This window comes from Lagopus leucura, unplaced genomic scaffold, assembly GCF_019238085.1.
Source record: "Lagopus leucura isolate 7727_CA_CO unplaced genomic scaffold, USGS_WTPT01 Super-Scaffold_100002, whole genome shotgun sequence".
NCBI classification, from domain to species: Eukaryota; Metazoa; Chordata; class Aves; order Galliformes; family Phasianidae; genus Lagopus; species Lagopus leucura.
This window is the reverse complement of record NW_024962263.1, coordinates 22,052,700-22,075,493: the sequence shown is the minus strand read 5'-3', so window position 1 is coordinate 22,075,493 and position 22,794 is coordinate 22,052,700. Positions and strand designations below refer to the sequence as shown.

The window sequence follows — 22,794 nt, the reverse complement described above, 5'->3', positions numbered from 1 at the left end:
TCCACAAGTGACTTCACTTGGCACACGTCTGCTCTGCACATGTTGACACAGGACTGCTGAGACACCCTGACAGCTAGAGATAATGGAATTAATTGTCGTGGTCAAGCAAGTAGTCAGAGTTAAGCATTGTAGTTCCATGTAATTAATGACAAGTGTATTTTGATGCATTTTAGAGAAGCTCCCAGTTTGTTGCTGCTGAATGATAGGCTGTCTCAATGCCAAGCCAAGTTTTGAGGTTCACTTCCTGGTTTGGTTTCCTCCTGGAAACTGTACAGCTTCCAGCTGTCATAAAGCACATTAGACAGGAACTCTGACAGTGATTATATTTATGCTTATCAGAAATGCTAGATTCTAATGGCAAAGATCAAGCATTAAAAGATAGCAACAGGCAGCAAGAGCATAGCTCTTCCCCATTGCTGTCCCTTCAGAGAACAAGCCCGTTGTTCACAGAATTCATATTCACATTAGGTACAATTCATCCTATCTGTCTGGTTCCTTTTATTGTACAATAAAACTTGATTTATTCTCATTTGAATACAGAGTATATAGCTGTGTAAGTTTAAGATGGTTATAAACAGTTACTTTCCAAGTAGCACAATATAAAGCCTACTGCCTGAGGTATTTCTGAGGAATGAGAAGCATTACTTGCCAAAGGGCAGAGAGAGAGAGAAAGCTGTGTTTTGGATCTGAACATTGTGCCTGGAGCCAATCACTAGTTATGCTGATACCTGCTTAGTTCTTCACTCTTAAAAAAAAAACAACAAAAAGCCAACAAATGAAGAGCATGCAGATGTGCTTCCTCAGTGGACTTATCCTGAGTCTGGAAAGCCTAACTCTTTGTATTTTGCTTACAGAATGGTCTCATCGTTGCCTGTTACCAAGGATATGTGGATATTGTCATAGCCTTATCACAGTGTCCTCATCTTGATGTGAACTGGCAGGACAATGAAGGGAACACGGCCCTGATCACAGCTGCACAGGCAGGTAAGGGTCTTCTCTGCCTCCTGTGTGGGGTCTTAGGAGGGATCCATGCTGTGATTGCTATTTGTAGGATTTTTTTCAAGGCCTTATAAGAGGCCAAGCTCCCAAATAAGCTTGTCATTATTTTTTTTAACTAATTAATCTAAAGCAATGTTTATCCTGTAGACTAACAGTGAATAAGCTATACATAAGCATATAATGTTTCTAGTGAGTAACCAAACTTTGTCCTGTGTTGCACGTAAAAGTGAGCTCTGATAGAGAACCCTGAAAGAAGGAATAGCAACCACAGTTATGTTCATAGCTAAGTTGTAAGCATGGCAGCTTTTTAAAGTGGAGAAGTCTCCAAAGCTCTCATCTTTTATTTATCTGTGCTAACACAGATTTGGACAGTAGAAGGTTTAACATTAACACCAACTCCTTCCTGATTGTTATAACTCACACTAATGAGCTCAGAATTAATCTGGAGGGCTGACATTGACTTGACTCTGTCTGCCAGCACTTGTTATTGATCCCCAGTGCCTCTGCAAATGACTGCAGTCAGCAGAAGCATACACAAACCCCTAACAACTGGGGAGTTTTCCCCTGCCTATAATAATCCTGAGCTCTGACACTGACACCAGTTGTTTAATTCATCATCATGAGACACAGCTGTAGCATTAATACAGATTACCATGTGGTTAACACTGCAACCAGAGTAGCTACAGTGTGAAAGATGCTGCTTAATTACTGCTGAACTTTAAGTAGCAACACTAAGCGGTGTGTTACAAAGAAGTGAAAGAAAAGCCTGTGCTATCTCACCTTTAGTGGTGGGTTGATTCAGTTTTACTGAATATTATTTTTGCAAAACAAATTATTCAAGAAGCTCTCTGACATTTATGCCAAAAACAAAACAAAACAAAACAAAACAAAAAAAAAAAAACAAAAACAAACAAACAAAAAAAAACCACCCAAACAAACAAACCCAACAATATTTCCTACTGAAAGTCTATTTATTTCAGCTAACTGCAGGGTGGTATCCAGGTGGTTTCAGAGAGTGCTTCTGTTCTTGTTATGGTCCCATAAACATCTGTACGTGCTTAAGAAGTGTCATGGTTGCCTAGATATATTGTTTCAGTGTAGTCAGCATCTAAAATTAAATAGAATTATTTTACAGACCAGTTAGGGTCTCAGATGAGCATTGAATTCAGTTCCTTTTCCCCCTCTGATTTTGATAATTTTAGATTCACATCTTTCAAAGAACCCGTTCTAAACTGAAGCCTTTCTGCATGGGCTGACCTGAAGAAAATAGTCTGAGGAGATCAGATCAGTGGGAAGCAATAGGCAATAAGAAATAATTCATATAGAAAAATCAACCACAGACAAAGCATTTTAATGTCAAATGTACATTTCAGGTTTGAAAATGGGTCTGTTTTCTTGCTCTCTCAGCGTTTCTTACAGACATAGCATCCTTCTCAAGAGGCTTTTCCCTTTCAGAACTGAAAATTGGTAGTGGCCAGCAAGGGGTGAAGCCCAGAAATAGGCAGTGGTGCTGCTAAAGGAGAAATAGAGTCATTAATTGGCAGAACAGGGGAAGTGCAGGAAAAAAAAGTAAGATCGATGCAAATGAGAGAATGAAATAACATGCAGCAAAAAGGAAGGAATGAAAATGGTTACGAAGAAGGAAAGAGGGTGAAAGTCTACATTAAATTAAAAACTGCTGATTCTCAGGTCTGCTGTTGATGACGGCATAGTTACATTAGTGGCAGCGTATAGTAATTGATAATTGGTGGCATGTGCTGGGCTTTAGAGCTGTAATTATTTCCTTTTGAAGTATGGATATTATTCATTACAGGTCAGTTCGGGGCAGGCTCTTGAAACACAAATCACATAGTAGCCTATTTCTTTGCATTAATGGAGACATTAGAATGCAACTACCTCAGACATACAGATCATAACGACTGTGCATCTTCAGTTTTACTTGTCTGTCAGAAAGTATTCAGTGTCTATAAATCAAATGCAGGCTATCTGGAAACACAAGTCATGTCCAAGCAGTGGCACTATATGACAGAGCATCCTCCTTATTACACAGAGTTCCCTTCTGCCTGCACTAAATAGATTATTAGGAATTATCGTAACCATTACACACATTCTCTCTGTGGTAGCAATAAAGTGAACTAAGCTGTTACAGACATCTGTGCTGTTTACTAAATGTGTCTCATAGGGCGAAGGAGTGTGCCCTCAGCATGCCAGTCCTCCAGCAGGTAGAGCTGGCTTACAGACAGCAGGGCAGCAGCTCGATTTAGATCCTGTGTTGCTGCCCTGCCTGGTGCTAGGCTCATTTATTGCAGAGCTTCATGCAGCCTCCATTGCGGGCTTTAAATCATGAAAGACTCACTCACCTGATTTATGGCTTAGATATGCGCCACTAGTTCCTACAGATGCAGGAGAACTGAAGCAAACATTGTGGCCTTAAATCAAAAGCACATGGCACGGTCTGAACACAAACTTGGCAGATTTGAGTTTCACTTTGAATTTGATGTCTGTTTGAACTTGAAATTTGAAACAAACCCGAGAGGACAGAATCTCCTGTAAACTGAAACTGAAGTGATTTTCAGGAATCCCCGTGAAATGAAGGCGCTGGATTTTGTGTTCTATTTCCCGCACACTGTTGGGCCATCTGTAGTACCCCAGAGAGTTTTGCTTGCACAAAGTCCCTTGGGTTGTCTCTTAGGCTTCCTCCAATTCACAGAAAAACATCTTACTGCAGCTATGGTCCTGACAAAGGGAAGAATATCTTTAGTAATGTATAAGTGCTGAGAAATTGTCCGTTTTATCATTTCTCCTTGGTTTGGTTCCTGTCTCCAATTTCTCTGTCAAAAAGCATTATTTCAGCTGTTGCAAACCAATCATGAAGCACGCTGTACATTGATGACACAGAAAATGTCCTACAAAACAGCTTGGACATGAAGCTTCTCCTGGTAGTAACTGATACCCTGTCAGAATTTGGTCTCACGCCATAAAGTCAGTGAAGCTGAAGCCTCTGTGCTGAGTAAGCAGGACTGGGTCACTCTATCCTGCCTTGAACATGGTTCACTTTTGCTGTTCAGCTTACTGCAGTTTGCTGTATCTTTACATTTCATTTCCATCAGCCCATCCAAGGTACTGTGAGCATCTTCCCTGGTTTTCCCTTACTCTGGCATTATTGAGCTGATCTGTGCTCTCTCCCCACTTGTTCAGGTTTCAGCAGGGTATCCAGTTATGTGGCAAGGTAGCAGAGTCCAGCTCCCAGATTCTGGGGTGCAAAGAGTAACAGCTGGAAAACATCTTAAGTTCAGTGCTAAAGCTTTTCTTAACTTGCTTTCCAAAGTGAGTCCAGGACTGCATTGGTGCAAAGCCATATCTGATGAAATCTGCACCAGATGCGACAGCATAAGCTTTAAAAAGTGTCCTATGTGAATTATAATCTGCTTCAGTAACATTTCTAGATGAATTTGAGTGATATGCATCACAGAATATTCAGCTGGACTGCAGGGAGAAATGAGAATATTTTTACAGTGCCTCGTAATTAAACTGTGATTGTCGCAGCTGCCTGGCAGACTGCATTATTTCATAGAGCATCAAAGCATCATAAAATGAATGGCAAAAAAAGGGTAAAGTTTTTTGAATGAGTCATAATGGCACTGGATATCTGCCTTGTTCTGAAGGTCCAATTATAAAGGCTTGATGTTTTAATTAGTCTTCCCACCAGCTAGCCAGAGATAGCTTCAGCTACTAAGCACACCCCTGCTGACACAAGTGGCTTTGCATGGTCAGATGGTAAAGTAAAAATGTCGGAGCCAGTGCAAAATATTTATTTGCCTAGTACCATGGTTAGCATGGTTTGCTTGTAGTATTGGCTGCAACTACCACATGTAATTACTACTTAATGGAGCACTGTGACTGTAAGGCTCAAATTTATCAGAGGGGTGAAAAAGCTGAATCTTTGCTAGGAGTTCCTTCAGGGGACAGTCAGTAGGACCTCCTGCGCAAGAAACTGAGGCCCCTTCAACCCCAGAGTGACCACCTCTGATCTTTAATTATTCCTGTACCTTAGATTCATTTTCAGAGTGGAAAAAAACATCACTGAAGGCAACCCGAGGGCCGGTGGGAGTCCAGCTTTCCAGGACTATCCCGCGTTCTGCCACAGGACAGTGCCACCTAATGCTGAAGCCAATGACTGCAATGAGCAGAAAAGTTACTTGAGAACAGATCCCATTCATCGTCCGTATTTTTGCAATAATCAAACCTGCAGGAGCAATTTTTGGTTTGACCTTGAGGCTGGCTGTTAATTCTGTGATGGATTTTCTCTGCTTCTTCTTCTTCTTTTTAAGGGCACATAACCATTACAAACTATTTGTTGAACTATTTCCCTGGGCTTGACATTGAGAAGAGGAATGTGTTTGGATTTACAGCACTGATGAAATCTGCGATGCAGGGACGAACAGAATGCGTGAAAGCTTTGATGATGGCAGGTATGCAAAGTGCTTTGCTGCTCTTCTTCATCATCTAACTGCAAATACTAGTCCATCACACATAAACATCAGCAAGGGATGGTGAGAACATTGGGGCAGCATCCTCTAGTAGAGGAGCAAGGCTGAGTCTTGGCAGGGCCATATGACACCTTTTAGCCATAGTGTTGTGTGCTTTAGTGTGTTGAGTAATTGATACATAAATTATTAGTTAACAATTAAAGAATTAGTACATATGTATGTTAGTGTACTTTATTTTTTTGCAGTTGCAAACGTTGAACACAAGTTTTTATGGAAATGATAATAGATAGCATGTGAATATCGTTGTTATTTAGACCCCAAATCCCACAAGTCCATTTAGCTGTAGGCTGAGATGTTGAATAGGTAGTTCATGTCCGCTGTTTTGCTGCCACAGAAGTTTAATCCTTCATAATTTCATAGAATTGTAGAATCTTAGAATGGCCTGGGTTGGAAGGGACCTCAAGGATCATGAATCTCCAAGGCCCTGCCACATGCAGGGCTACCAACCTCCACATGTAATACTAGAGCAGGCTGCCCAGGGCCCCATCCAACCTGGCCTTGAGCACCTCCAGGGACGAGGCATCCACAACCTCTCTGGGCAGCCTGTTCCAGCACTTCACCACTCTCATACTAAGCAGAACTTAAATTTGACTGTTTTAAGTAGAAAGCATTTATCAAACATAGTGACATTATTTTCATCCATTTTTATAATATCCAGTTTCTTGATGTTGATGTGACACAGAAATGCTTGAATGATATGGCAACTGGCAGTATTTTCTGCAAGGTTCTCCAGCCTGTTACACTGGAATCAAGGTTTTGTGGAGTCAGATCATTCATTTTGGCGTTAAATTTTTATGAAACAAAGTTATGAAACAGTGGTTAGAGCTGGTATATTGCTAGACACAGGTGCACTTTCTGAACTAATGTCTATTTCAAGCAGATGCCAGTACAGAATTTTCCAGTGGCTGTTATAAATTATCAATTAAAATGAAACTTCAACTCCCATACCTTAAAACTTGTCAGATTGACCTGACAGTGTCATGGCTTTCTATTATTATCACTTGGGATCTGATGGAAACTCGTTCTGCCTGTTTTAGTCATGACAAGCTGTTTCACAACTTTCCATCATTGCAGGTAACTCAGTATAGACATCAAATTTAACATATGGTTGCTGCCTCTGGCATCTGAACAGTCACCTGCTTTTCTTCCTGTTCTGTAAGCAGACAGATCAGTGTGAAGAACAAACATTTCACCAAACAGAAAATGACCTTGTTAGTCTCCTGTCATGTTTTCCTACAGGAAGTTACGTTGGGCTAGTTGTGCATTAGAGATAGCGAGGGTAGCAGAGAACACCTGTTGGCTAAAGGCTTGTAGGATTAATCATGGAATATCCCGAGTTGGAAGGTTTCCGTAAGAATCATTGAGTTAAAATATATCACACATTTTTAAACTGCAGTTTATTTACATGTTTTAGTGATCACTTTGCAGGTCTGCACACTTTCAGCTGAAAAACAGGGGCCATTTCAATATCCAGTTATTGTATAGCACTGCACAGCCTGGTGAAATGGAAAGACGGAGCAGCTTGTTCAGAATGGATTTGGAAATAGTTTGGGGGTGAAGGGATACTGAGTGGCTGCTGACTATGAAGTACTGCTTTGCTGAAGAGTGCATAATACATTGTTGTTGAATGATCTGGGGAAAAAATCAGTTTCATAAATAAAACAGTTCCTTAGGTTCCAGCTAAATTCTATGTTAAACAGTAAGAACACATGGAAATACAGGGGGGGAGGAACCCGTAATCAGCCATGAGTCTCTTTGCGTAACCTCTGACTGTTGTTGCAGCAACAAAACAGGCATGTGTGCTGCTAAAAGAGTTAAATCCAGTATCTGCTTAGTGACTTGGGTGAGATCTCTGTTTTCTGGCAATTTCTTATGGCAATGCAGGAGGGAACTAAAGGGAAGCTCACTTTTCTAGCTGCCTGAGTAGAATTTGGCTGCTGGATGGGAAAGGGACATCAGCGGAGTGTGATAGATGGTTGGAGCTGGATTTTTTTAAGTGGATGTTCTTCCTAAAACTTGAGTTCCTGGAGAGTGGCCAAGGTCAATCACTGTAAGATGAAGGTGCTCTGAGACACTTGGCTGTAATGTTTCCTCTTTCAAAGTGATTCTTTGGAAGGTGGGGATTTGTGATTTGGGAATGCAAAGTTAAAAAGAGAGGAGCTGAGCCTCTCATGGGCTGTTTGTCATGGGTAGTTGCACAGCAAGGACCGAATGGTGCCAGCAGCCAGTGAGCCTGGGCAGGAACACAGGAATGCATCATTGCTCACCACTCAAGCCCTGCTGAAATCTCCAGTGCAAACTCAGTGCTGCTTCAGTAAAGCCACTGGTGTGGAAGTGGTCATAGAGACTGGGCTTTAAATACAGTGTGTGAAACAGCTGCTTAATAGATGCCTGTCTCTCTGTGCTCTCCTGTTAAACACAGAGTACCCCAGTGCCAATGTGTTGGCCATGCACGTGCTGCTCTCACCTGCTCCCTCTGTTGCCCTCAGCCACCTTCATCAGCTCCCTCCTGGGAAATCTCTCCTGTGATTTTGCTTTCTTCTTTTTGGTCTGATGCTTATTCCTAAACTAATTCTTGTGCTGGAAGTTTATGGGTCTGAGCAATATTTCTGAGCTAAGAGCTCCCAGACCCAAAGTCCTGCCTCTTGTGGATCTTCTGCAGTAACGTGTGTGAGCCTCCATGGTTCTGTGCTGACAAGGCCATGCCCCATTCTCTGCCTGTCATATGGACTCAAACTCAGTCAGAGCATTGTCTGAAGGGAATCACAGAGCTGAACTTTGTGAATTTCTCTCTCAAGGCCTTTCAGCAAGGCAAGGTCAAGCAAAATGGGTATGGTTGCCTGTCAGGAAACCCTCTAGGATTTGATGGACAGTCTGAGGTTTCACCTCAGAGATGAAGAGCGTGGCCAGCAGGTTAGGAGAGGTGATCCTTCCCCTCTATTCTGGCCTGGTGAGGCCACATTCAGACTGTTGTGTCCAGTACTGGGCTCCCATGTTCAAAAAAGACAGATCTCCTAGAAGGAGTCCAGCGCAAGGCCAGAAAGATAATTAAGGACCTGGAGCATCTCCCATATGAGAAAAGGCTGAATGACCTGGGTTTGTTCAGTCTAGGGAAAAGAAAACTGAGAGTAGATCTGATAAATGTCTATAAACATGTAAAGGGAGGTGGGAGGCAAATGGATGAGGCTCTTCTGGTGTGGTGTGATAGGACAAGGAGTAATGGCCTAAAACTTGAACATAGGAAGTTCCATATAAATCTGTGATTTTTAAAGTGTCACTTTTTAAAGTGACAGAGCACTGGAACAGGTTGCCCAGAGAGCTTGTGGAGTCCTCCTGTGGAGATATTCAAGACTCACCTGGACCTGTGTCACCTGCTTTAGCAGGACGGTTGGACTTGATCTCTTGAGGTCCCTTCCAACCCTTGGGATTTTGTAATTCATTAATTCTGTGTCTAGTTAATATTTTTGAAAGGACATGACTATTCATGTCTCATGCAGGTATGACATTTTGTTAAGTGACAGTTTTTTTAAAAAATGCCTCTGGATTTGTACAGAAAATCAATACCATGATAGCAAATCATGCCTAACAAGAGATCTAGTGTAACAAGTTACAAAGTCAACATCGATTTCCTCTGAAAGATCAGGATTTCTATACCATGTAGTATTCTTTCCTGAGATAAAGTTTCCCAAATACCTGGGTACGCATCTGTCAGGAGCAGTGAGGGATGGTTTAACCTCAGAGATGAGTGATCCAGGGGCTGCAGCAAGGCACAGAGGCACTGGCCTCATCAATAAAGGCACTTCTTGAAGGAATGGAGCAGGTTGGGTGACAGTAACCACAGTCAGCTAAGTCCATGGTGATGAGGCAAGACCACAGGGACAGGGGAGGTCTGAGGTGAAACTAGTGAGTGCAGGGCAGGGTCAGCAAGGCACGTGGCCAGGCACAGCTGCAGCACAGCTCAGGCAATGACCGGAGCTTGAGTGTCTGAGCTTGAATGCAGCCTCCAAGCAAAGGTAAATTTAGACACAATTCCCTTAGCTTCTACTTTTCCCTTAGTAAATCTTTGCCTGTTATGTGAAAAGCAAACAAACAACTTCCACATAGTTCGCCATGTTTCCAGTCAGGTTTAATTGGAAGGAGTACAGACACAGGCGAGTATTCAGAAGGGGACCAGACAACAGTCTAGAACAAGAGAGTCAGGGGTAGGAGTCCGGGCAGGAGGATTTCGGAAACAGGCTAGTGTAGCAGGAGGAAATGTCTTTTTGTGCCTTTCTTCCAGCCTCCTCTCCCTGGTCTGTCTGTAGCTTCTGTTGTCATGAACAGCTTCAAACTCTTTGCCTTTGAGCTCTCACGAGCCTTTCTTCAGCCAACAGCTAATGAACTCTTTGTTTTGATCAAATCTTCCTCTTCTTTGCTTCCTTCAAGTTTGGGCTCCATGCTTCACTCTTTCAAGTGTTTCTGTGCTTTCTCTCTGGATGATTCTGCAAACTTCACTTAAACTCCTCTTAAATCGAGATTGACTTCTTTGTTTTGGTTTTCTCCTTCCATTCATATTCGCTATTTTTCTCTGTCTCCAACTTTCTCTTTTAGAGGTTTTCTCAGGGAATTTGGAGTCAAATGATACTTAGTAGGGTTAAAAACTGAACTTCCAATCACTTTCCCTGTGCTCTCTTTTTTCCTGTTTTCTGTAACAGTTGAACACCCCATTGACTGGAAGATTAAACTGGAGCCATTAGAAACCAGTTTGTGGTTGCCTTTCCTGATATCTAGTTCCTCTCTCATTGGTTTGAAATGCTGTCACTGAGATAAATCCAACTGGGAAAAAATAATTCATCGTGATTCTTCTCTGGCCTTTTCGCCAGGTCTCAGTCTCTGTGCATGTTCATCTTCCAAAGCAGTGTGACAGAACGCCTTTTCTTTTTTGACAAGATATCTGTAGGTCGGTAATGTGTTGGCTGTTTGAAAGTAGCACTTCATCTGATAGAGAAGCTCGTCAAGAAATCAGAAGTTGTAGCCTGTTCACATTTCAGCTTAAAACTTTTTCAAGGAGCTAAGAAATTATCTACAGGAGCAGTGATACATGTGCATCAAAAGTGAATATTAAAGTGCTCAGAAATGTGGACAGTTACAGTTTCACTAACACTGTTTTTCTTTTCTTCAAGGGGCAAATGTTCACACAACAGACCCAAGCCGTGGACTGACTTCATGGGAATGGGCTTGTTATACAGGAAGGTCAGAATCTGCTTTCATCATGCAAAAGCTGATGGATAAACCATGCCCTGAACAGTTTTGTGATCAATATGAACCAGAATGGCCAAAGATGAAGGAACTCCTTGCCAAGGCTGCAGAACCAAAAACCTGTTTGCAGAGGATTTCTGAGTGTGTGAGGTCAGTTGTCTCGTTCCGGGCTTTCCATGGCCCAGAAGAGGATGGGGTCCTTGATCACATGGTGAAGGTGACAACAAGCTTAGGCAGTCCTTTCATTGCTCTGTCATGTAGGACTGTGTGTCCAGGAAGCCCACCTTCTGTGGGAAAACGCAGACTGGCTGTGCAAGAAATCCTTAGGAAGCAGAGAGCCGAGGAGATCCGATCTCAGGACAAAGACCACGTTAGCAGCTATGAGAAATTATTTCAGAACTCCAAAGTCACAGTAATCCCCAAAAAGAAGGACCGTCGAGCAAGTCTGCAGCCCGTCAGCCTTGCAGTGTCTCAAGTGAGCACCATAGCCACCAGGAAAACAAGCCTCCTGCCACTCCACCTGCTCAGAAGAAGTAGTGTGAGGCCAGGATTTGTCATCCCCAAAGTCCGTGTCAGCAAAGCTCCTCCTCCCACCTTTCAACCGGAAAAGGCAAGGAGGAGGAGCAGCGCTAAAGATGATCCCTACTTGCAGATTCCTAAGTGGAGATACAAGGAGTTAAAAGAGGAGCGGAAGAAGGCAGAGGAACAGGAGAAGAAAAGAGTAGCAGAGGCTCAAAGACAGAGGCAGGTGTCTCCTGCCAGAAGCAGAACCTGACTTACTGGCAGTTACTTGGAAGGTTTTAGAGCCATTAGTCTTGTTATCTGAGCAAGATAACAGACTGCGTGCTGTCATGCATGCCTGCTGTTGATGGAGCTGGAATACTGTACAGCGGCCTTTGTGGTGCAGAAACATGGCAAGGGCTATAGCACAATGTGTCTGATTATGGAAGGTGAAGTTATTTTTGGGTGGAAGATAAAAAAAAAAAAGTTCACCTGTATGCTGTTGATATGAAGTTCAAGTGTTGGTTTTTTTCTTATTTCCAGTTCCAGGAGAATGACTGCACAACTCCTTGAAAAACAATGTGTGTGAAAGGATCATATTTTGTTTGTTCATTTTGTAATGGGCACGATTAAGGAGTTGTATTTTTGACACTAGATATTATTTCCTCTTCTTGTATAGGTAGGCATAGTACAAAGTTTTATAGAAATAATGAAAAGTGTAAAATACATCACAGCCTCAATGGGCAGTGAAAATCTAAGTCTACTCTTTTTTTTTTTAATGTATGAAGCACTTTATGGCATATTAATTCTAATAATCAAAGATTAGTGCAAGGTAGATATTGAACTGTACAGCTCTATATGGTCTGTGTGGATACATTCCTTAATATTTTTGTTCTGTATTGAATATAAAGAGGGCTGCATATGAAATATTTCTGTAGCTGAGGTACTCACATCATCTACAGATATAAATCAGGGATAATGACTGGTTTCTTTAGAGCAACAGAGAAGTTGAACTAATTTTTGTATGATACAGTCACCTCTAACATTTGCCTCCCCCATTATGTTTCCCTGTATTCTCTATCTGTTGTCTCTTCTTTAGTCTCAGGGATTTTTTTTGTCTTGGAATTTAACTGTGAAACAATGGAGATGGTGAATCTCAGGTGGGTTTAGATTTGTCTTTTTCCCTTGATATTTAAATTCCTGCTAATAAATAAATAAATAACCACCAGTTTATTGTCAGTGTCTGCTCCGCAACTTTTCCAGGTTATCACCAAGATATATTAATTATGCACTGTATGGGAATTGCTGAATCACTGATTGATCACCTGAGGCAAGCACTGAGCCAGCCATGGGAGCACAGGTGAAGGCAATTCAGCTGTGTGACTGGAAGGCGTGGAGCCAGGCTGCATCTCTCCTAGACACCATTTAAGGGCTGGCTGCCACTAAGGAAGGATCTCTTTCTGTAGATGTCTCCTTTTAGAGTTTTGCTTAGGATACAGGTGAGCATTTCATTTTTGTTTGTCTCTTTTCACCATGATATTCTTTCTAACTATAAACCTGTAAAATACAATCCTAACCATGCCACTCTTGTCTGCACATTTGTTAACTGTACATGCACGTTACAGAAACAGAAGCAATTTTCCCAGGTATCAAATCCAGCCACAAGCTATGAAAATCTGGTTGGAGATGCAGTATCAGCCGCTGATGCTTGGAAACTGTGGTTGGATTCGTTGTGAGGTTTGATATCATGCTTCTGGGTACCTGAAGAGTATAGGGCTTCACTCCGTCTCAAAAGCAGAAGAAAACATTTCTTAGTACTGAAGTTAAAGCAGGAATGAGCCATGCTGTCCCACAGTTGAAGACTGAAACATCAGATGTCCAATCTCTGAGCCTAAAATCTCTGGATATATGGGGACCATACTATCCTCACTGTATGAAGACTTTCAGAGCCATTCTTCTATCCCAAAATTAGATCTAAATTGTTTTGTTGGCCAGAGAAACACATTGTGCTTACAGAAAAGCCCCATCCTTTGGTACACATGAGTGCTTCTGTAAGTGCTTTTTTCCATAGGTTGGTGCTGGTTCTCATGGTCTGGATTAAGGCTGTATGTACTTTTACCAGCAGTCTGAATTATGCCAGACCCTGGAGAATTCTGATAAGGAAGGGCTCTGTTCTTGCTGCTTGCTGAAAAAAGAGCACATTCGGAGAGTGGAAGCCAAAACATCTCAGAGGCTGACCAGAAACTCACTGAATTTGTAACAAAACTATACACATCGTGGGAAAAGTAAATTCAGTTGGCTATAAACTCGCGTTCAGGTCGGTACTGTTAGTCAGTAGGTTTGGGGTCAGGTCTCCACAGGTTGCAGCTGACTGGTGCAACAAGGATGTTAGGCAGAGCCCAGTGTTTGTATGTCTTGCTGGAAGATCTGTGCTGGCTGGACTGCAATGTCAGATTGCCTGCCTTGTACTGACGTGATGCAATAAGCACCCTGCTGATAAACCTCCCCACCCCTATGAATGTAAAGATGGCTTTGGTCTGCACAATGCATTTGTCCTGTGCAATTCATAGGCACTGCTTTTTTAATGGGTTTGCCGTGACCAGAATGTAAGGCTGATCTTGTTTCTCCAGAGAGTGGGAAAACCCCCTTTTAGTCATCTGTGACAAAAATGGCAGGATAGATTTGGATATTTCTCTATCACTATATTGAATGGCTTTACTGTTAATTTCTGCTTACTGCCAGCCGAGTGTACTGGAGATTTAGCATTTGGATTGAGCATGGAAAAGCAACCTGTGCTGCAGGTGAAAGTGCACTCAGTAGCACTTGCAGGAGGCACACAGCTGCCAGGTGCTCTCAGGGATGAATGTGCATTGTGTTAGCGATAGGGGCTGAAGCCCTTTCTGACAGGTGTCTGTGTCCCTTCAGAGCCCACAGAGAGAAGCATGGGCCGTCTGTTGGATGGTGAGGGTTCAAGGCCCATCTCCCCAGTCCGTGTCCCAGATCGCTGTTGTGGGCCCAACAAGCGCCAGCAGCTGCAGAACTGCTAGGGAAGGCCAGCAGGGCAAACTGATTTGTGAGAAATGGGGATTACCCTTACATTTTTCTTCCTTTTAAATCATCACTTGCATAATTTCAAACCAACGCAGCCGTTTGGGTCATTTAAAGAGGTTCTTCATTACTTAATTAATTGCTCACCGAGAAAGCATATTCAGCAGAGATATGGCTGATGAGCAGCCAGCGGTCTTCTTGAGTCAAGCAGGACTGGATTGACAGTTCTGCACTGCCTCTCAGTACAGTAAATCATTCAATTAAACCTCTGAATTCCCAGCCACTAATGAAATGTGCTAAGCTGACGTTATTAGAGATAATGATGAGCGGAGATCGTCTCTGAGCAGTGGGAAATGTGAATTGGGCTAACGGAGGCAATGGGGGGAAGAAAACATGTTGATGTTCACGTTGTGACTCTGATGTAAAACAAGATTGGCTTTTGACCCAACTTCTGACTTGTGTAGATAAGACTTAGAAGCAGCCACAAAGGCTTTCTCTGGTCCGCCAAGGAGTATATTAGTTAAAAAGAAATTGATTTGGTGTGAGCCTCTTCAGGGCCTTCTCAGTTTCTCAGAAGTGGCTTTCCTGGTCATTCAGTCACTGTTTTCAGCACTTTTCTGAGCACCAGGTAATTAGTCTGTACGTCACACACAAACATATCTACTTACTTTCTTAGAGGTGTTGGTATAGATACTAGAATGTTTTACTGTGAAATATCACAGTCATTAGGTGGTAAAACTTGGTGTTTTACCCACAAAATGACTGAGACCTCAGTGCCTCTCTTTGCTGTTATCAGTGGCTCTGATGTGATGCAACAGCAGTGTATGTCCTGCATAGCACCATGTGCGGATAAGAAAATAAATAGATTGCAAGTAGCACGAAGAAAAGGATTTACTGAATGGACAAATCCATTGCTGCAGTAATCCCAGAGGCTCTTTTGAGGCTTTTTATTTATCGGTGGCTTTGGATAAAGAATTGCAGAAGACTTGATTTGGGGAAGAAAAAAAGATAAAGGTTCATTTTAATCGGTCATTAAATCAATGTTTAGATGAAGCCATGCTTTATAATGCTCCATGTTCTGAATAAGGACATCCCGAGCATGGCAAACTGAATGCCCCAAATCAGTGAACAACTTAATTCCCTGCCTGTGTAATGATATTAATTATGCATGGTATTATAATAACCCATAAAACTAACTATAGGAAACACAGCCATACATCATTAACATATCTAGTAGCAGATTATTTAGCACTTATATACTCATATGCATTTACACATCTATAAAATATACACATATGAAAGGCCTCTCACCTCCCAGTGATGATGTAGGGTACTCAGATATGCTAACGATGACTGCTGTATGAAAGCCAGCAGTAAGTAATTGTTCTCTAATAGCCTGTCATTCAGGCCATAAAACAGGCTACAAAGAGAAACCAGACCAGCTGCCTTCTCACTGAACACCACCACGGAGCTCTTGCACAGAAAAAGGCAGGGTGTTCTGTGAAAAATTGTACTTCATTGGGTAATTAAAGTTACTGTGCATATTAATTTTGCCTAGTCAGGTTTAAACCTGGCATTCTCTCTGCACATTTCAATTCACAATGCTCTCACCATTCTTCCATGGCTGCAGAGCCATGACTATTGAACAGGCCAAATGCTTCTGTTTTAGTCCACTCTGAGGAAGCAGAAGAGGCTGGGGAAATGAATTTGGGTGGTTCCTTTCCCCATTGCAGTAGCTTCAGCACAAATGGCATTTATTGCTTTACAAAACCGTTCTTCCCAAACCAACCAACAAAACCATTAAGAGGCAGATGAGCAAAACCCATGCTAGGAGGCTCCACCCTGAGTGCACTTATCTCATAGAATCATGGAATCATAGAATCATTAGTGTTGGAGAAGACCATTGGCCCGTTCCCACCGTGCCCACTAATCACATCCCTGAAGCCCACATCCACACATTTCTTGAGCACCTCTAAGGATGATAGTGACTCTACCAACTCCTAGGGCAGCCTGTGCTAGTGCCTCACCAATAATCAGTATACCAGTATCTCACAAGGCTCCAAATCAGCTAGGAGTGCTTGTAAATGCAGATCGAGAGATGGGCACAGGAACTGCCACCAGCTTCTCTAGCGGGAAGTCTAGCGGACACACGTGAGCATGCATCTGGCATTTTTACAGTCAGTGCCATAGTAACTAAAATCCGCTGAGGGCAATGTTAGCCATCAAAGATGTTTTCTGAGTATCTGTATTCAAGGTGATAAAATATTTACATTCCAACTGCATCTGGCAGAAGGAGCTAAGGTTTCCTACTGCTTGTTGCCATTGTGTTGCAGACAACTTCTCGCAGGAGCTGGTGGCATTGGGATGTTCTACATCATCGTGTGGCAATGTTAATGTGACACAAATCAATATACGATTCAGTTAAGTAATAGCCCCATTAAAAGCCCTGCTCCAGCATTTCAAAAGCATATACAAATGCAGTTGTATTGAAAATAGACTTGCTACATTGCCAGCTTGGCTGCTTTCCCAGGAAAGGGCAGTGAAATAGTTGTCACTCAGAATTTGCCCAGTTTCCATGGTCTTACGTGGAAAGATAAGATATAATCTCTGCTTCCCCAAATGCATCATTATAAGCAAAATAAAACAACTCACTTTTGCTGAGCAACAGAACTGAACAGACTGATTGTACCAGATTAAGGGTACTTTGTTTTCTCTTGAAAATCTGTTTTGAAAACTCAAGTTCTACCAGCGTGTTCATTTTAGAAAGTACTTTGTGGAAGTGTTTGACACGTGTCATTTTTTCACTAGTGGTTTGTAAAAACGATGGGGTTTTATTCTTCATATGATGGGTTGCATTAGCTTCTATTCTCAAGTCCATGGGCACAGTGAGCAGCATTTGCCTGTGGTTTTCCAGCCACCATGAAGCAACTCTCTGCAAGAGCCTTCTTGGGCCTATGTGAGGCTTTCTACACCACAGGGGGAGCGTCCCTTCACTGTCAGTGGCTGCTGAGTCATAAGCAGCAGCCCTACAGGGTGCCAGCAGCCATCCCACCTGCAGGCACTGCTTGTGTTTATGAGCTCACATTGAGCTCTTTACAGTCTTTAGTAACCACGTCCCCAGCCACCCATCCATTTATGAACCTTCAATTGAGCTGTCTTAAGGCTTCTGTGACTGACCTATCTACTGTGCTCTGAGAAAGCCAAGAGCAACGTGCTGGAGTTACACTGCACATTGGCTGTCTGCACAGCCAGGTCTCTTTGTTATATCTGGTCTGAATTTATATAAGCAAACAAATTTACTAATAAATAAAAATGCAGTTGAACCGCTTTAAGTAAAGAGCTAAGCTGAGCAAAGAGGTACAACAAGCAATGCAGACTTGGTTTGGCTAATATTCACTTGGTTTAATCAGAACCCTTTTGAGATTAAAGTGGTAGAAGTTATTCATTTTGAATTTAGAGTTTCTGGCCGGATTAACTAATTTAACCATTTAACTGAACTGCTGACTTTTTTAGTGGGGAGTGCTGCCCATCCATGCACAGCAGACCATCCCTTCTTTCCTGTGGGGGCTCTCGCTTGAGCCCTGCCAGATCCATTCTGTTTTCATTGCAGCTTCCATTTTTCTAGGAGGAGAGGGAGGTCATCGAATCATAGAATCACAGAATCACCAAGGTTGGAAAAGACCTACAAGGTCATCCAGTCCAACTGCCCACCTATCACCAACAGTTCTCTCTAAACCATGTTCCTTAACACAAAGTCTAAATGTACGCAAGATCCTCAGCCCTCATCGCCACGGCTTGCAGTTGCCCCTTCCACAGGCTCTGCCACCATGTTACAGCATTGCATGACTGTTTGGGTTTGGATAATTTTAAGCACATGCAGTGCTGGATAAAGAGCTGTATCCAAACATTCCTCTTTTTCCATCAAGTCAGACACTGGTTTCATCTTTAATTCAGGGCTGTCTTTTGAGGATCACAAACCCATTCTCAGGAACAAAGTGAGCCTGACAACAGTTGGAGGCAGATGATGAAATATTAATCTACGCTTTTGTGACATCCAAGCTAGATTATAGTAATTCCCTGTTTGCAGGTCTTCCCAAGGCCTCCTCATACAAAACAGTGTGTGGAGAAGTCAGCTGTGGGATTTAAATGTGTCCTACAGACAAGCAGCCACCCTCAGCTACTGAGTTTGGAGCTTACTCGGAGCCATCCATCAGCTGCGCCTCAGTTTCCTCATCACATAGAAATGTATTCCTAAATCCCTGGTTATCTCATAGGGGCAGCTCCTGTTTACCAGGTAATTAGGGAAAAAGATGGATAGGAAAACCCATAGAAATTAAGCTATATAATGGAAACTGTGTCAATCAAGCCATCACAGCACATAAATCTATTTGCTTCAGAAAAACGTGCAAAGTGCTCTGCAGATGGTGGAGGAAGCTCAGGCAGCAGTGGAGCCTGGGGCGATCCTACTGGTATTCCTCAGATGCCAAATGATGGTGAGGCCTGACACATTCTGAAAGGCAGCCATCTGCTGCTCGTGGCTGAGAGGTGACCAAGCCTGGACAACTACTGAAAACCAAAAAAGAGTGGAAATGCATAAACAGTGTACAGACATTGAAGTTATCATCCTCTCAAACTAATGAGAAAAAAAATACGGGTACTTTCCTCAGAATTGCAGTATGCTGATTGCATCTTTGTCCTGCTCTTCCCACCACTTTCTTTCCTGCATAAATGAGACACTGAAAACTTTGCTCAGAAACGCAAGGCTAAAAATCTTCTGCCTCATATGCCACCATCGCACCCTACCATTCTGAATAGCTCCGGCTTCTGGGGATTCCAGTGGGCCATTGACCAGATTTATGAAGTCATGAAAGCAAAAGGCAGGTCACCGCAGTCCAAATGCCGTTAAATCCCTGTGCTGCCATTTCCCGTTAGCTAGACTCTGCTGAAAGCCGCGTGCCAGCCAAGAAGACACATCAGAGATGACACTTAAAAGGGATTTAAGTGAATCAGGGGAAGAATGACAGAATGCACGGAGACAAGAGGGGAAAGATGGAGGCAGCAATCCAGCTGCAGCAGCACGTGAGATGAAGCCAAATCCTAATTTAACAGTGATTATTTCCCACCAGAGTTATTAGTGTATGGACATGAACTTTGACTGTTCTGTTGCAATTGTGGATTTGCACTCACCCCAACAGCCTTCAAATTTATGGGCCAAAGGCGGAGCAGAAGCAAGCAGCATTGCCTTCTCTCACAGCCCGAAGGCCCCTCCTCCACTGCAGCAAGAGGTCTACCTTGCCACAGGTATCAAAACTAATCCAACTATCCAGCGATAAGGCTTGTGAAACAAGTACAAGGTGCTCTAAACATTCACCAATACATGCTTTAGGACAAGAGCTGATATTTCACTCCTAGTCTGGTTAAAATCACTTTGTAGGTAATATTCAAGCATCATCTTGCCTCAGCTCCTGTGAGGTTTTTCATAAGCACAGCTGAGGCAGTGCAGTGTGGGATAGTCACTAGTGAGGATGAGGAAGAAGGCAGTGAGCTCGGCCCTGAGGACAGGCCAGCCATCTGTCACAAGCCAGAGAAAACACAGCATCTTCTCATTGGGTTTATTTGGACTTATTTAATTAAATGAAAATATAAATGTTGCAGTTAGAATTGGAGCTGGAGATTTTGATTATTTCTTACCTTTCCCTTCAGCTTCAATTTTAGCGATGCTTTGGCTTTCAGAGTCAACACCGCTGGGATGCATGAAGAGTCTCTCTTTTCTTTCAGAAATGGTGTTTCAGGCAGCCCACAAAACTCTTCTCTCAAGGCGCTGGTGGCACTGCTCACAATTGCAAAACAAAATCAAGAAGCACACCATGTTGGAAAGGAGGGGAAGCTGCACTTCTTTCCCACTGAGCTGCACCCACACTTTTGGAGCAAGGTCTTTGCACAGTCACTTAGGAGCTGCTCACACCTTCCCTAGGATGACTTGCAAAGTGTTTCTGCTAGCGTTAATTATACAGGCATTTTTCCCTTGAGAAAACCTATTGAGTTAGGCAGCGAATGCTGGGATGCTGTCAGGGCACGGAGCTATTTAAAGGCATTTCCACATCTGTTTTCACAGGCAAATTCTATTAAATTTTTACAACAACTGTGCGCATTTTACTGGTAAGCAATCAGCTTTCATGAAAGACAGCAAAAGCTTCCTCTGAAATGGGCTAGGAATTCAGATCCCTTAAAATCCCATTCCATACCCCAATGTCATGCCCTAAGCACTGCTGCCAGTGCTGCCTCTTGAGGGACACACATGCTTTTACTTATGGTCATTCACAAACATCACCAGAAGACAGAGTCACCATTTGGATGTGGTGCTCAGGGACATGTTCTTGCAGAGAGTTGTTAGAGTTAGGGTGGTATGGTTGGGTTGCAGTTGGACTTGATGATCTTGAAGGTCTTTTCCAACCTGAGCAATTCTATGATTCTGTGAGGTGTGCAACCCACAGGCTGAGGTCTGGAGCCAAGCACTTGTGTCCCCCTCTCCTGTCAGCTGCACACACAAAGCCTGGACAGCCTCTGTGCTCAGGGCTGGTGCCGCTGGCCATCACCAACACCCCACACCTGAAGGCTCCTTTTCACCACTTCTGCCCTTGCCAGAAGCTCCCGCCCAAGATGCCAGAGTGATGGCCTGGCCCTGAGAACTGCCCATGGATGGGGCAGGCCCACGTGTCATGCACTGCAGCCTGCCCGGCCCCCAGGATTGGTTCGGCTCAGAAGTGAGATCAGTCTCTCAGGAAGGATCTGCTTAGATGCTGTTCTTATGTTTGCAGCTCCGGAGGTTGGCAGAGGATTGTGCCTTTCACTCCTCTCCCCTTGAACAAAGTCACACCTGTCAGAAAGCGCTGACCACCAAAGAACAAAACAAAACACACTGTGCAGAATGGCAGCTGGGAAAGGGCTGCATTCCGCAAACAACTAAATGTGTAAATCCAGGAGAGAGGAATATTACGAGTCACAATGAATGGTCAGATCACACTTTAAACTTGCCATAAATATTTATCTTGGAAACAATTGGCTAATGGTGAATCAGCTATTAATTAGTATGTGAAGTAGAGTGCTTGTACTACAAAGCTTAAGTTTCCAGCATGTGCGTTTTAGGAGCTATTTGGCACAGTGAAAAGCAAGGCTGTGTGCTTAACAAATGTCCTCATAATAAGCTGAACTGAAAGGCTTGTTTAAGGTTTCAGCCTTCCGTACCCGGCACCTCCAGCTGTCACAGCTGTCACATCAGAAGTGGGCTGATGTTTATTCTGTTCTGGTTGATAAATCAGGCCCTGGAAAAGAATTCTTGCATTGGATCTTCCTTATATTTTATGCAGAGAATAGGAATTACGTAAGGAATCAGCTTCCAATGTCGTTTTTTTTTTAATTAGCAATTCACATTTAAAGCAGTGAAAAGATACCTGCAAAAAGGATGTTAAAAGTGTTCATCCCAACTATGTGTTCCAAGAAATCTGATCTCACATTGCTTAATACTCCTTGGATGAATAAAACATGAGATCTTCGGTTCTAAAACTGACTACTGTCTTTCATTGTAGGTACACACACATACTAGAATATTAACTAGATCTCCCTTCAACTGAAGTAAGTCTCAATTCCACAGCCAATATACAAATGCACCCAGTGCTGGCTTTTGCAGCAGAGAGAATTTATTTGTTTTGCATTCGTAGATTTTCTTCATCCAAAGTTCTCCCATGCAAAAAGATTCAAGGCCGTGTAGATTAACACATCAACGAATTGTGCCCTCTAAAATTAAAGCAGTGCAAACTGAGTGCACTGAGCTCTGACAGACGATGGTCAGTACTGGTTCTGAAAGGTGATACTCAGTTTCTTTTCTCCAATGATCTTCTAAGGGCTGTTTCATAGAACACCTCCAAATCCACTGCTAGACCTGAAGCCATGTCAGCTGTTATGCTTTCCAAAGCATTTGTTCCTTTGTATGAAAGTGACCTCACTGTCCTGAACACAGCAACAGGCATTTGCTGACACTGAGACAGTCTGTACCAAAAATGGTTTGATGTTATTTTACCCACTTTCACAACACGCCGTGTGTCAGACAGACTGGAGGACAAAATCCACCTTAATGAACTAGCTTTAGGCACAAGTTGAAAACGTAACCAAGGTAATACACGTGTCCTCACTACCGGCTGGAGAAAGCTCACAGCTCATTAACAGCTGAACAATTTTTACTATCCTTAAAACCACTGTGGATTACAAATGCTTTTCTTTCCTGAAGCTGAGGAATGACCTATAGAATGCAGGCCACCAGAATTTTCTAAAAATAACTCCATCACAAGCTGGGCAGCAGAGATTACATTGCAAGAGTCCTTTCAAGGTCACTTGCAAGATTTATGCTTGCAATGGGCTTACTGTTTGTGTTTGAGAGTTGTCCCAGCCTGGCCGGGTAGGG

The 22,794-nt window shown here is 42.9% G+C and overlaps 1 protein-coding gene across 1 annotated transcript in view; it reads left to right on the top strand.

Annotated features, from left to right (window-relative positions):
- The window catches only part of ANKRD33B (ankyrin repeat domain 33B), a 37,402-nt gene extending 25,435 nt beyond the window's left edge, over positions 1-11,967 (top strand). The window contains exons 2-4 of the mRNA XM_042869588.1: positions 855-984; positions 5,331-5,471; positions 10,712-11,967. Coding sequence (XP_042725522.1) covers positions 855-984; positions 5,331-5,471; positions 10,712-11,562 — 1,122 coding nt within the window. The 3' untranslated portion in view covers positions 11,563-11,967. The remainder of the gene's footprint in view (positions 1-854; positions 985-5,330; positions 5,472-10,711) is intronic.
- The last annotated feature ends 10,827 nt before the right edge of the window (positions 11,968-22,794 follow it).